Source organism: Giraffa tippelskirchi, chromosome 13 (assembly GCF_054371585.1).
Source record: "Giraffa tippelskirchi isolate mGirTip1 chromosome 13, T2T-mGirTip1v1.2.pri, whole genome shotgun sequence".
Classification (NCBI taxonomy): domain Eukaryota; kingdom Metazoa; phylum Chordata; class Mammalia; order Artiodactyla; family Giraffidae; genus Giraffa; species Giraffa tippelskirchi.
The window spans coordinates 76,546,601-76,561,308 of NC_137287.1; the positions used below are offsets into that span (position 1 = coordinate 76,546,601).

Below are 14,708 nucleotides of genomic sequence, written 5' to 3' on the forward strand. Positions count from 1 at the left end.
TTATTCACACAAATTCAGGATTTCATTCTACTTATTTATAAAAATATTAACTGTTACATCACTTCTGTAGAACTAGTTCCCTGCTAACCTCATATCCTATAGCGAATTGATCAGCAACCTTTTAAAACACTAGTATTTGAAGAATACGTAACACCTGACACTGTCACCCAACAATCCCCCACAACATCAGTTTTTTTTATACAGTAATTCTACATGTTAGGCTTCCCAGGTGGCGCAGTAGTCAAGAATCTGCCTGCCAATGCAATAGACACAGGAGATGCAGGTTTGATCCCTGGGTTGGGAAGATCCCCTGCAGAAGGAAATGGCAACCCACTCCAGTATTCTGGCCTGGAGAATCCCATGGACAGAGGAGCCTGGTGGGCTACAGTCCATGGAGTCACAAAAAGTCAAGACATGACTGAGCAAACATGCACATTATTATTAAAAGTAACAAGCAGATACTGTCCAAAAAAAGACAGCAAGATATCTGTCAGAAGTAAGAGATATAAAGACTCAAATGACCAAGTTTCCTTGTAATTAACTGAAGCCTTCAAGACATGTATTTCACCATTTTTTGTCACCTTTGACTATCCTCTGCCTCACAGAATCTTCATAAACCGCTTGCCAGCCTAATAATCCACTAACCTAAAAATATCAGCACTTTCTCAGTGTTTATGTTTGTTTTAACCAAGTATTTCACTACTTTCGATACTTTTTACATAGGGATAGTTTTTCTTTTTGTAAAATCCTGTTAGAACGTTTGAAGCAGAACTGGTGTCAAAGACATTTGAATCTTCTTTTATAAAACAATGTTAGTCATTTCAAAACTTCTGGGGAAAGAAAACTGCCTCTATTTCTCTTAACATCCTCCCTACACTTTTAAGTTCTTTGAAATCAAGAAGATATTTTCTCGGGGACTTCCCTAGTGGTCCAATAGGTAAGAGTTTGAGCTCCCAATGCAGGGGGCCTGGGTTCGATCCCTAGTCTGGAAACTAGATTCCACATGCTGCAACTAAAGACCCAAATGCTGCAGCTAAGACCCAACACAGCCAAATAAATAAATAAAATATTTAGGAAAAAAGGAGAACATTTTTATCTTTCCATACTGTGATGCTCTTTAACTTAATCTTTGGGAATAAAACGTAGAAATCTAACCTAGAAGTCATGGCTTCACCAATATCTTTGAAAATGATTAACATTTGTGCAGCTTTACTTTGAATACAACACCAAAGATTTGGAAAATACCAAGTTGCCTACAAGCAGGATGGTAAGGCAGAGAGCACGAGCCTGACAATCAAAGACAATCAACATTCACTGAGGACTTCTGTGCTCAAGGCTGCCAGCAGCACACAGAAGGAACACTTGCTGAGGACCTACAATGCCAGGTGCTAACCCTCATGACTAATACCTTAACCTTGAAAATTTAGTGCTGTTAAGTGTCCTCCAACTTCACAGACGAGGAAAGCAAGTTTAAGAGATGTGAAATAACTGACTCAAAGCACTGAGATGCAAACCAGGGGGCTTGGGGTTCCAAATCGATTCCTTTTCCCACTGTACTGACATCTAAGCTCTTTCCCTTCAGATTTCAACATTAGGGCCATGACAGCGATGTAGATTTGATTCAGAAACATAAGGACCCTCAGCTGTGGACCCTCAGCTCTCTCACCTGTAAAAAATGAGGATGAAATATCTACCAAAACAAGATTGCTAAGATTAAGATGTGGAGTTTCCCAGGTGGCTCAGCGGTAAAGAATCCACCTGCCAATGCAAAGAGCTGCAGAAGATGCGGGTTCTACCCCTGGGTAGGAAAGATCCTCTGGAGTAGGAAACGGCAATCCATTTCAATATTTTTGCCTGGAGAATCCTATGGACAGAGGACACCGGTAGGCTACAGTCAATGAGGTCCCAAAGAGTTGGACACGACTAAGCACACGCACAAGATTAAGAAGTTAAAGGTCTGCAAACCACCTAGCACAACCAGTGGCATTTAACAAGCACTCGCTGAATGACAGTATACCTTCCTCCTGAGTACGCAGCAGGCGCTGTAAGAACACAGGTGTTTCTTCCCTACAGGACTTATAATTCTCAGAGGACACGGATCTTTGCTTGCTCACCCCTGTAACCCCTTCAGTGCCCGACGCCTGTCGCCAGGCACACAACTGCTTTTTTCCTCCTCCCTCCTTTCCCATTCCGAAATGTTATAAAAAAAAAAATACACTCCATACATCTCTTAGCTCAGAAAGGATTCATTACATACCTGCAGAAAGACATCAGCATGTTATACTAATGCATTGGGAAAGGCTAGTAATAAGAAACAACAGCTGTAAACATTTAATTGCCTTTTAGGTTTTTTTTTCTATCCCTCTAGTGTGTAAATATTTGAATGTCTGCAAACAGCATCTAATATATTTATCTGACCTACCTCCTTATTCATAAAGCCCGCTTTAAGATAGTTTTCAACTTCAAGTCTCAAAGATATTTTAGGGAAAACAGACATTTTCCTACTGCTTGAGTACTCCTCCTCTAGGAGAAATGACAAAAACGGTGGTTTTTCTCTGTCCAAATTGCAATGAACGTCTGGGCAATGAACACCACCCACGACGTGCCAGGACCATCCAATGCCAAAGAAAAGAGAGCTGCTCACGCCCAGTTAAAATGAGAAACGCGGAGGAACTTCCATGCCTTCTAGAGCTGGACCAGCTTGCAGCAGCTTCAACTCCACCGAACCTGTCCCGGGACTTCTTTAGCGACGCCCACGGACACCACTGCGAGGCAATGCCACCCACGTGGCGGGGGGGGCGGGATCGTGAGTGAATCCGCTGTCAACTGCACAGAGATGTGCAAAACCAGGCTGGCATCAATTTCGAACCGCGCAGCCCAGGCCGCTCTGGCGAGAGCGGATTCCGGAATGCGTCAGTTCCGGCGACGTGACCCGCCCCTCCTCCCCCGCCCACCAATCCGCAGCCGTAAATGGCCGCTACGTCACGCCTCTAGAGGGTCCCAGCTCCGCCCGCGATGCATCCAGGTGCAGCTAGCCTGGGCGGGCGCGCCTTAAGAGGTTGGAGGAGGCCCGCAAACTGGTGGAGCGCTCTGTAGACCTGACTGGAGAGAGCTGCGTGCTAATTGAGAAGGGTTGAGTCGTACTGACATGATTAAAAAAGGCGGGGCGGAGGGTGGGGGGCGTCAATGCAGGTAGACCTGGGTTGGATCCCGGGTGGTAAGATTCCCTGGAGAAGGAAATGGCAACCACTCCAGTATTCTTGCCTGGAGAATTCCATGGACAGAGGAGCCTGGTGGGGTACGGTCCATGGAGTCCCAAAGAGTCGGACACGACTGAGCGACTAACACTTTCACTTTTTCAATCAGTTAACGACTAGCTAACCTCCAAAGAAAGAATTAAACCAGAGTTTGCTTGAACCCTTCAGGCACCCTTTGAGTTTTACGAAATTTCCTTCCCTCTCTTAGGATTGCTAGCCTGATCTCAGTTGTAGATAAACAACTTTATTCAATTTGTTTAAAGCTGGGTTCATGGTATTTTAATATCTTTATATCCTCAGGTGAAACTTCAAAACACACAGGTAGTTTTTACAGTTAGTTGAATAAGGAAGGCTAACAGTTCCTGGTATGGGAGTTGATTTCTCCTTTAAAGCCCATGAGACCTTTGGTGTAATCTTTGTGTTAGAGGTGAAAAAACTTCAAAGGGAGGAGGGACCTAATGAAAGACATAGTTTTCTATCCTTAAATAGGAAACTAGAAATAATTCTTCTGTCTGGAGACAGTGTCCTTTGAAACACACTGAACTGTAGGGAAATTTTTTCCTAAATCTTTTTCTCTTGAAATCTTACACAGAGATGTTTTTAGAAGTATAGTACAACGCTCTCACAATGATTGAGAACATCAGGATAAAGACCATTGCCACCTGGCTTCTAAAGCCAATACCTACTCTTACCACCCTGGCATGTTTCTTCCATAAATTTATGTAATTCTTCTGTGGCTAAATCACCTGAAAGTGATCAGGAAAATGTCTAGACCAGGCCTTTCTAAAAGAATTTTTGCAGCCTCAGATGGTGACCACAGCACCAGTAACCTTTGGTATCAGTATCTAGGAGATAAGAGAAAGGAAGGAACAAGTTAAACTAGATTGTAAACTCTGAGAAGGTGGAGACTTTTACCTCACTGCTGCATACTGAGTGCCTAACACATAAGAAGCACTTGAATATTGAAGGAGTAGATGAATAAATGGATGGATAGCTCTGTAAACTAGAGAAAGAAAGTGCTTATCAGCATGTATTTGCTGGATATTAGTTCTCTAGTTCAGCACACATCAACAGTGCTGAGGACATTAAGACAGTCCTTGGCTGGACTTTTTTTTTATATATAGTTTACTACAAAAAATTGAATATAGTTCTCTGTGTTATGCAGTAAATATTTACTGTTTATTTTATATATGGTAGTGTGCATCCCATACTCCAAATGTATCCCCCCCCCCCATTCCGCTGGTGGCTCAGACGATAAAGAATCTGCCTGCAATCCAGGAGACCCAGATTCGATCCCTGGGTGGAGAAGATCCCCTGGAGAAGGGCATGGCAACCCACTCCAGGATTTTTACGTGGAGAATTCCATGGACAGAGGAGCCTGGCAGGCTACAGTCCATGGGGTCGCAAAGAGTTTGACACGACTGAGCAACCAACACATTTCCCTTTTGGTAACCATAAGTTTGTCTGTGAATCTGCTTCTCTTTTGTAAATAAGTTCATTTGTGCTATTTTTTTACATTTCACATATGTGATATATTTGTCTTTCTGTAGGCTAGATGTTATTGAAGTGACAGTTATGTTGATGAAGAGGTCTCTTGGTGCTCTAAAACTGGCCCATATTACAAATCTGGAGTTGGAATAATAAATACATATTGTCTAAGCAAAAGAAGACCCCTATAGGAATATACCCATAAAAGGGTCATTTGGGCTCTGTGTTCTATGGAGTGATATGGCTCTTACTGTGGGGAGAGCAGAAAAAAAGTCTTAGATATAACCTTTGATCTTAATCTCAGTTTGTGATGCTCTGAAGCTTGCCTTTAACCACCCCCCCAAAAAAAAATTCATAAAAACCCTATTTCCAAATATTTAATTTATTAAAGAAGGCATGAGAGGATTAGGGGGGGAAAGGTCTAGAGAAGGCTGGAAATCTATCAGTCTCAACTTACCTGGGTCTCCTGCCTTGCAGCCAGATTCTTTATCAGTTGAGCTACCAGGGAAGCCCTATCGGGAGACTAACCTCTATAAACACATATTAAAATGGATCCTAGACCACCCTACATGTAGAATCTGAATCCATCAAGTTTCTACAACCAAAGCTTCCCAGGTGGCCCTAGGGGTAAAGAACCCACCTGCCAATGCAGGAGATGCAGGAGACTTAGGTTTAATCCTTGGGTCAGGAAGATTCCCTGGAAAAGGAAATGGCAACCCACTCCAGTATTCTTGTCTGAAAAATTCCACAGACAGAGGAGCCTGGCAGGCCATGGGGTTGCAAAAAGTCAGACATGACTGAGCACACACTCACACACAGAACAAAACATAGAAATAACCAGAGTCACCTTGTAGCCAACAAGGTCAGAGTGGTACTCAAGAGAGCTTGACCCCCAAGAACAGGATTCAGACCAGCCAAGGGAGGCCCCTAGTGTGCATGCCAGTGTGCATGCCTTCAGGAGGCCCTCCATCTCAGGTATGAGTCCTGAGAGCACTTCCTTAGATTTGTGATGGTCCCCCTGGGCTTGCCATCATTGACAATTCCAAAACAATAAAGTTTGACCGTATTGCCCAAGCAGCAGTACAGCTTACAGCAATCACAGCCTGGACGCACTGAACAACTTAGTGGACAGAATGATTCAGCCCACTGATGTTAGCCAAACTTTGTCTTCAGCCACCCTAGGCCTGGAAGTATAATAATAATAATAATAATAATATTTTGGGGCACGTGAGAGAAGTGGTCACAGTGGCAGACATACAGGTACTTAAATAACTACCCAAAATACAAATTGAACTATGGTGAATACTGACATCAAGTTCCACGTCAGTTTTACCTTTGTAGCCCCATCCTTAAGGCAGTGCCTAGCACATATTAGGCCCTATGCATGCATGTGTGCTAAGTCGCTTCAGTCATGTCCGACTCTTTGCAACCCCATGGACTGTACCCGCCAGGCTCCTCTGTCCATGGGATTCTCTGGGCAAGAATACTAGAGTGGGTTGCCATGCCCTCCTCCAGGGGATCTTCCCGACCCAGGGATCAAACCCCGAGTCTCTTACGTATCCTGCATTGGGAAGAGGATTCTTTACAAACTAGTGCCAAATGGGAAGCCCATTAGGCCCTACATTGATAGGTAAATAATTGGATGACTAAGTATAATTTATAGTTCATATCCAGCAAATATTTATTTAGCAACATATAAAGCAAATAAATATAAGTATAAGCAACAAATCCTGCATTAGGTATGTAGGTATAGCAGCTAGAGTATAGACAGTCAAACCCCCCTGTAATGTTCAGTCTATTTTGGAAGTAGAAAAAATTAATAAGCAGTTACAAATATGATGAATGTTAAAAATAGGGAAACATGGGGTGCATGGAAGAGGAAATGGCAAGAAAATCTCATTTAATCTAATCTAAAATGGAATCAAAGAGCATAAAAGCCTTTCAGAAAGAAGTGGGCTCCCAGAAGAGAGAGTTACATTAAAACCAGAAGGTTGACTTGGAGTTAGCCAGGCAGAAGAGGCGGGGAGCACTGGGGAAGGAGAGGAAAAAGAACCAAAATCAGAATTTTCCGGCCAGAAGGAACTGTCTCGTGCAGACTTGGTATGTAGTGTATGAAGGGTTGAGTGGCAAGAGTATAGTTGTTTCTGGTTTTGCTTTTTTTGCGGGGGGAGTCACACCCTGTGACATTGGGATCTTAGTTCTACAACCAGGAATCAAACTCACACCCCCTGCACTGGAAGGGCAGAGTGTTAACCACTGGACCATTAGGAAAGTCCTGCAAGAGTATAGTTTGGAGAGAGGATCCAGACCCTACTTTTGAAGATTTCTGTTAGCTCTGATAAGCAAGGAAGAACTTTATCCTAAGGCCAATGGCAAGTCGTTAAAGAGATTCAAAGCAGAAGAGTAACAAGCTCAGATTCCTATCACATCTTTAAAAGATCATGTCAGATGATTGTGGAAAAAGGACTAAAACTGGTACAAGAATGGAGGCAGAAAAATCTATCCAAATGCAGTTCCAATAATCCAGGGAATGAGGTCAGAGAAAGCTGGGTAGATGTGAAAGATATTCAGATGTGGAATTCAGGGGGACCTAGTGACTAGGCAGATGTGTGAGGGCAGGGAGAAGAATCAAGAATAAATTCCAACTTTCTATGGACCTACCAGTATCTGCACCCATATTTCTGCCTCTCTACCTATTAACTTACATAAATCATAGACACAATTCATTGCTGTTTGAATTTGGCTCTTTTCTAGAGTTGTCTGGAACTACTTCCTTTCTTGGGGAGCCTTATGCATTAATTGTTATCTTCCAAAAGTTTATACTTGTGGTGCATGTTTGTTCTGAAAATGCAGTTCTATCCTGTTTGTGTGGTGGTTGCTTCAGTCGTGTCCAACTCTTTGCAACCCCATTGACTGTAGATAGCCAGGCTCCTCTGTCCATGTGATTCCCCAGGCAAGGATTGCCATTCCCTTCTTCAGGGGATCTTCCCAACCCAGGGGTTGAACCTGGGTCTCCTGCATTGCAGGTATATTCTTTACCATCTGAGCCACCAGGAAATGGCCAGATGATATGGTACGTTGAATAATAGCCCCCTTTCCCCCTCACAAAGATGTCCATGTCCTCATCTCTGGAACCTGTGAATGGCAAAGGGATTTTTCAGGTGAGGTTAAGTAAAGGACCCTTAAAATGGGGAGATTATCCTGGATTAAGAGAGGTCCCCAGTGTAATCATAAGGGTAGGCTGTATGGTCAGAATCAGAGAAGGTGATATGATGATGGAAGCAGAAGTCAGAGTGATGTGGCCACAAACCAAGGGATGCAGGTGGCCTCCGGAAGCTGGAAAAGACAATGAACAGATTCTCCCCTGAGCCCCCAGAAGGAACAGAGTCCTGCAGACCCATTTCGGACTTCTGATCTGCAGGCCACAAAATAAATTTGTGTTGTCTTAAGCCACTACATTTGAGGCAATTCATTATAGCAGCAACAAGAAACTAATCCAGGTGCTCTTAAAAGCAATGGGTCATCAACCTAGATTCTTCTATGTACAACAGGTGATTTTGCCTCTAACCTATTGGTAAAACAGAGGTAATTAATCATGTTTCTTGAATCAAGAATACCTATATGCCTAAAAGCTTTATTTGTGCATACCTGTAACCTCCTTTTTATCAAACTAAGAACTTATGCTATCTGAAACTTGATTCTCTTCCCCTGTCTCTATTTTCTAACATCTCATTTCCACCTGGATCTGACTTCATCAATGATCTCTTGCTCACTCACTCTCGCTCACTCTTTCTTCCTCCCTGCCTCTCTCTTCCTCTGTATCTTCACACTCTCCCTCTCAAGAGGTTCTACCCATCAGTCTATAAACAGGTTCAAATAATAGTCACAGCAACATTTATTGAGTCTTTTCTGTGTACCAAGCATTAGACTGTGGTCTGCTTCATTATAGCCTTTAATCCTCTGAGATTAACCTTTATGAACAGTGGCATATTTACTGTAAGGTTAATGAACCTTAATCTTCAAAGCATTCAATTGCACAAGTCATTCAAAGTATTATCTAATCTTTTATTTTGTATTCCTTTTCTTTAAAAGACCCCCCTAAATTGTATGAACTCCAAGGTTTCACAAAACCAGGATCTATGCCTGTCTATTATTATTGTTAAACTCATATTACAAATAAGGAAATTGTGATAACTTGCTGATTTATAACTTGCTCAGCATTACATAAACAGTAAATGACAGAGGAATATTTCAACGTAATTATTTCTGACTCTAGAGTCTAAAGATTGATCATTTACTCATTCTTTCCCTTCAGGAAATTTCTCAACTTAGCACACCCCTTCCTTTCCAACTTCAGTTTTCCTCCAGTTCATACTTCACCTATCTTTTTTATTTTATAACCCAAAGGATAATCTATATTTACCATCTTGACTTCCTTCCCTGACACTTACTTTCAACTCACTATAATCTAGTTTCTGTCCCCACAATTCCACTACAACTCTTACCAGAGTCTTCAATAACCTCTAGTTCACAAAATGAACATTTTTTATTCATCATACTTGAGCTATCTGAACCATACTTAAATCATTCCCTCTCTGCTAAAGCTTTCTTTCTTTAGTTACTAAAACATGCTTTCCTGTGTCTCCTCTTTCCTCTAAGACTGCTTCTTCTTTTATTTGTATTTCTTTTTTTTATTTTTCCCACTTCCTCATCCAACTTTTTCAACACCAAAAAAATGTCTAGGATTCTTTATTCTCCCTCTTCTCACTCAACTCATTTCTTTAGAGTTATTTCATTCTCAGATTTCCTACAACTTTACATAGACCCTAATAGTCATAAGTTTACACTTCTATCTTAGCCATGTGGGAATCCCAGATATCTCAGTGGTAAAGAATCCACCTGCCAGTGCAGAAGACGTCAGAAACACCAGTTCAATCCCTGGGTTGGGAAGATACTCTGGAGAAGGGCATGGCAACCCACTCCAGTATTCTTGCCTGGAGAATCCCATGGACAGAGGAGCCTGGTGGGCTACAGTCTATGGGGTCACAAAGAGTCAGACACGACTGAGATACTGAGCACGTCTTAGCCATGTACCATGAATTACAAACCTTTTCACTCAGCCATAAAAAGGAATGAAATTGTATTATTTGCAGAGACATAGATGAACCTAGAGGCTGTCATAAGAATGAAATAAGTCAGAAAGAGAAAAACGAATACCATATATTAACGCGTATATGTAGAATCTATTCAGTACAGATAAACCTATTTACAAAGCAGAAATAGAGACACACACAAAGAGAATAAACATATGGACACCAGGGTAGGGAAGGGAGGGTGGGATGGATTGAGAAATTTGGATTGACATATATACACTACTGATGCTATGTATAAAATAGAAAACTAATGATAATCTAGTGTACAGCATAGGGAACTCTACTCATTGCTCTGTGGTGACCTAAATGGGAAGGAAATCCAAATAAAAGGGGATATGTGTATACATATAGCTGATTCACTTTGTTGTACAGCAGAAACTAATACAACATTCTAAAGAAACTATACTCCAATAAAAAAAATTTTTTAATTAGTAGCACTAAATATGGCTATATTTGTTTATACAGATCTACCACATAATACAAAAATGATTGAAAGACATAAAAAAGCCTATAAATATAATTACCTACTGGACATCTTCATCTAGACGCCCTACTTCCAATTTTGCAGTTCTAAATCTAAATTTAAATCTAAATCTGCTCTTGCTTCTAATCTATTTAGGCAAACAAGCCAAAGTGCAGGAATGATGCTTAAATCTTCCCATTTTCTCATATCCTACATCTGATTTTTACCAAGATCGTCTCAGTCTACATTTTATTCCCTCTTCTTTAACCCCGCTCGGATTGCTAATTTAGCTCAGACTAGCACCTGTCTGACATTTATTACCTTAAAAATACTTCTAACATGTCTCTACACACATATTCTCTATCCATCCTAAATACTTACTTCCTTCAGGACACTTTTCTAAAATTCAAATAAAATCATATTAATTTCCCTGTTTAAAAACATTCTCTAGGACTTCCTTGGTGATCCAGTGGCTAAGACCCTACACTCCCAAAGCAGGGGGCCTGGGTTTCAATCCCCGCTCAGGGAACTAGATCCCACATGCCACAACTAAGTGTTTACACACTATAAGTAAAGATCCCACATGCCACAACTAGGACTGGGTGCAGCCAAATAATAAAAATAAAATATGAAATCATTCTTACCTGATAGGTTCTGGGGAGTGGAGTTGTGGGGCCAGGATTCCCAAATCTAGCTTCAGCCTGCTGATGGGTGGGGCTAATTCCTGACACAGCTCACTGCGAGTTCTGGGGTGTCTCAAAGCTGGTGAATGGGGCTGGATCCTGAGGTGACTGGATGAGGGGTCTAAGATGTCTCAGTGTGGGTGTTGGCCTGCTGGTGGGCAGGGTCGAGGGGGCTCAGGGGCTAGTCCTGCTCACTGGTGGGAAGAGCCTAGTAGTGTTCACTAAACTGATTGGGGTAATCATTTCATGATGTATATAAACCAAACCATTATCCTGTACACTTTAAACTTATCCAGTGTTGTGAGTCAATTATATCCCAATAAAACTGGAAGGAAAAAAATTCAGAAAATAAAAACATGTGGATCTCGAAAAACAAATATAAATTTTAATCAGCAAATTCTAGTTCGGTGTCTCTTAATTTTCCTTGCTTAAATATTTTGAAGTAATCGCATGCTTTCAGCATGTCTGCCAAGAAAAGAAGTTATATGAGTTAATACCTTTAACATTTATTTATATATAGACATTCAGATATGAATATGTGCAAATGTGCTACATGATAGTTCGTTTTTATACAGTGTAAATGAAACTACAAATGGGAAAATGGAAATATTATACCTATATATCTATAGCAACATCTTTTCTGAGGTGATATGGTGTAAAAATAAATTTAGAATATGTAACCCAATAGCCTTCAAATTAAATGGTAAAAATATCTATGAGGTCATTTCAAAACATTAAAGCATCAACTTATGGAGAAGCAAATTAAGCCAGAGACATTATGAATTCTTAAGAATGCTACTCTAAAATGGCACACTCTCGATTAAAGTAAAAGATTTAGTCTGGGGAAAAATAAACATTTAAAAAAATTTTTGTCTTCCTATTACAGGGATGTGTGTGTGTGTGTGTGTGTCTGTGTGTGTGCGTGCGTCTGTGTGTGTGTCTGTGTGAGTGTGTCAGTCATGTCTGACTCTTTGTGAACCCGTGGACTGTAGCCCACCAGGCTCCTCTGTCCATGGAATTTTCCAAGCAAGAATACTGGAGTGGGTTGCCATTTCCTCCTCCAGGGGATCTTCCTGACTCACAGATCAAATCCTTGTCTCCTGTGTCTCTTGCATTGGCATGCAGATTGTTTACCACCGAGCCACCTGGGAATCCCCACTTTGATCCATACCCCCACCATATAAAATTAAAATGGGTCATAGAGCTAAATGGAACTTAAAACTATAAAATTTCTAGAACAAAATATGGAAGAAAAATCTATGTAAGCTTGGGTTAAACAAAGATTTCTCAGACACTGCCTTAAAAGCATAACCATAAAACAGAAAATTAGTAAATTGGACTTCATCAAAATTTAGATCTTCTGCTCCTGAAAAACAGTCAAGAAAAATGAGAGGAGAAGCCACAGAGCAAGAAAATATACATGCCTGATAATGAACCTGTATCCAGAATATACAAGAACTCTTATAGCTTGATAATAAACACACAGTCCACCAAAAAAATCAGCAAAAGATTTGAACAGACACTTCACCAAAGATACATGGATGGCTGCCAAGCACTTGAAGTTATCAGTCATTAAAAAATGTAAATCAAGGGATGTCCTGGTGGTCCAGTGGCTAAGACCCCACGCTCCCAATGCAGGAGGCCTGAATTCCATCCTCTGTCAGGGAACTAGATCCCACATATTGCAACTAAGACCTGGTGGAACCAAATAAATAAATATTTAAAAATAAAAAGGAAAAAAAAGCGATTTGAATTTTAAAAAAAGAAAATGCAAATCAAGACCTGTACATTTAAAATATCTAAAACTAAAAAGATTGCCAATACCAAGTGTGAGTATGGATGTAGAATAACAAACGTTCATACGATGCACGTAGGGAAGTAGACCTAGCTTTTGACAGTTTCTTAAAAAGTTAAATATATGTACCATATAACCCGGCCATTCTACATGTTGGTATATACTTAAGAGAAATGAAAGTTTGTACATGAATATTTATAGTAACTTTACTTCTTTTTTTTGGTGGAGGGGTAACTTTACTTCTGAATGCTGTGTGGGGAAAACAAGCTAGACAAAAATGTCACATACTGTGTGATCCATTTATAGAAAATTCTAGAAAACTCTGCAGTTTCAGAAGACAGATAAGTACTTCCCTGGGGGTGGGGTAAAGGGAAGGAAGGAGAGGAAAGGGCTATTCAAAAGAAGCACAGGGGACTTCTCTGGTGGTCCAATGGCTAAGACTCTGCACTTTCAGTGCAGGGGGCCAAGGTTTGATTCTTGGTCAGAGAACTAGATCCTGCATCCAGCAACTAAGACCTGGTGCAGTCAAATTTATATATATATATATATATATATTTTTTTTTTTTATAAAAGTGATTCCAATAAAGTTAATTTTAAAAAATCAAAGAGGCACAGAAAACTTTTTGAGTAATGCTTATATTGCTTAACTGTGATATAATTGATAAGTGTGTATATATATGTGTGTGTGAAAACATTAAAGTATGTAGTTTATAGCAACTTACTCTATGTCAATTATATTTCAATAAAGATGCTTTAAAAACAAGTAGAAAATAAGTCTCTGGTCCCCAATCATAATTAGAAATCCAAATTAAAATCAATTGTTAACAAGAAATTTATGGAATTAGGTGTCCACTGTAGCCTGAGCAGTATGCCAACTGCTTCTGAGGAACACAAAAAGGTAGTAGAGGGACTTCCTCAGTGGTCCAGTGGTGAGGAATCTGCCTTCCAACGCAGGGAACTCAGGTTCAATCCCTGGTTCAGGAGCTATATTAATAAGATCCTACAGACTGCAGGGCAACTAAGCCCATGTGCCACAACTAGAGAGCCAGGGTGGCCACAGCTAAGACCCGACACAGACAAATAAATAAATAATTTTTTTTTTAAGTAGTAGAGTCCTTGCACTTAACCACCCATCACAACCAAAATAGTCACAAGGCAGGTAGTCTATTTCAAGAGCATTAAATACAATGTTGGATGGCATCACTGACTCAATGAACATGAGCTTGAGCAAATTCCAGGAGATAGTGAAGGACAGGGAAGCCTAGCGTGCTGCAGTCCATGGGGTTGCAGAGTTGAAAGTGACTGAGCGACTAAGCACAGACACACATAATTAACTTCAGGCTTCCCTGGTGGCTCAGTAGTAAAGAATCTATCAATGCAGGAGATGCAAAAGATGTGTATTCAGTCCCTGGGTCAGGAAGATCTCCTGGAGTAGTAAAATGGCAACACACTCCAGAATTCTTGCCTGTTAAATCCCATGGACAGAGGAGCCTGAAGGGCTACTGTCCATGGGGTCACAAAGAGTCAGACACAGCTGAGCACACACGCTCGTGCATAATTAACTTCAAGACTATATATGCACACAAACACTTGTATTTAAGATATATATATATACATATGTATACATTCTTACACAACAGAGAAATTGAAAGGGTATCTATTTTCATAATAGAGTAATATACTAGAGTTCTTGTAAGCACAGAACTTGCCTGTGCATTAAAATACTGTATCTATAAAGAAAGTAATTTGCAAGGGTCTCAGGGATCATTCTCTTGTATAAACTGTAATGCACCTCCTTGTAAATAGATTACTATAGGGAGCAGTACCTTTTAATCAGGGAAAGATCCTTGAAGTAAATGAGTTTTAGAC

General features: G+C 40.6%; 1 protein-coding gene across 11 annotated transcripts in view; it reads right to left on the minus strand.

Annotated features, from left to right (window-relative positions):
• Positions 1–14,708, minus strand: part of NSUN6 (NOP2/Sun RNA methyltransferase 6) — a 153,148-nt gene that overhangs the window by 70,702 nt on the left and 67,738 nt on the right. For 3 of the 11 annotated variants that reach the window (XM_081553787.1, XM_081553792.1, XM_081553789.1), the window contains exon 1: positions 2,683–2,889. The exons of 1 other annotated variant lie outside the window; for it this stretch is intronic. Coding sequence is in view for 4 of the 10 variants with exons in the window: in XM_081553782.1 (XP_081409908.1) it covers positions 2,423–2,497 (75 nt within the window). In the remaining 6 variants the exon portion in view is untranslated. Of the gene's footprint in view, positions 1–2,422; positions 2,890–14,708 lie in introns of those variants that run through there. 7 more of the 11 variants (XM_081553785.1, XM_081553786.1, XM_081553784.1 and 4 more) reach the window with 4 other exon arrangements.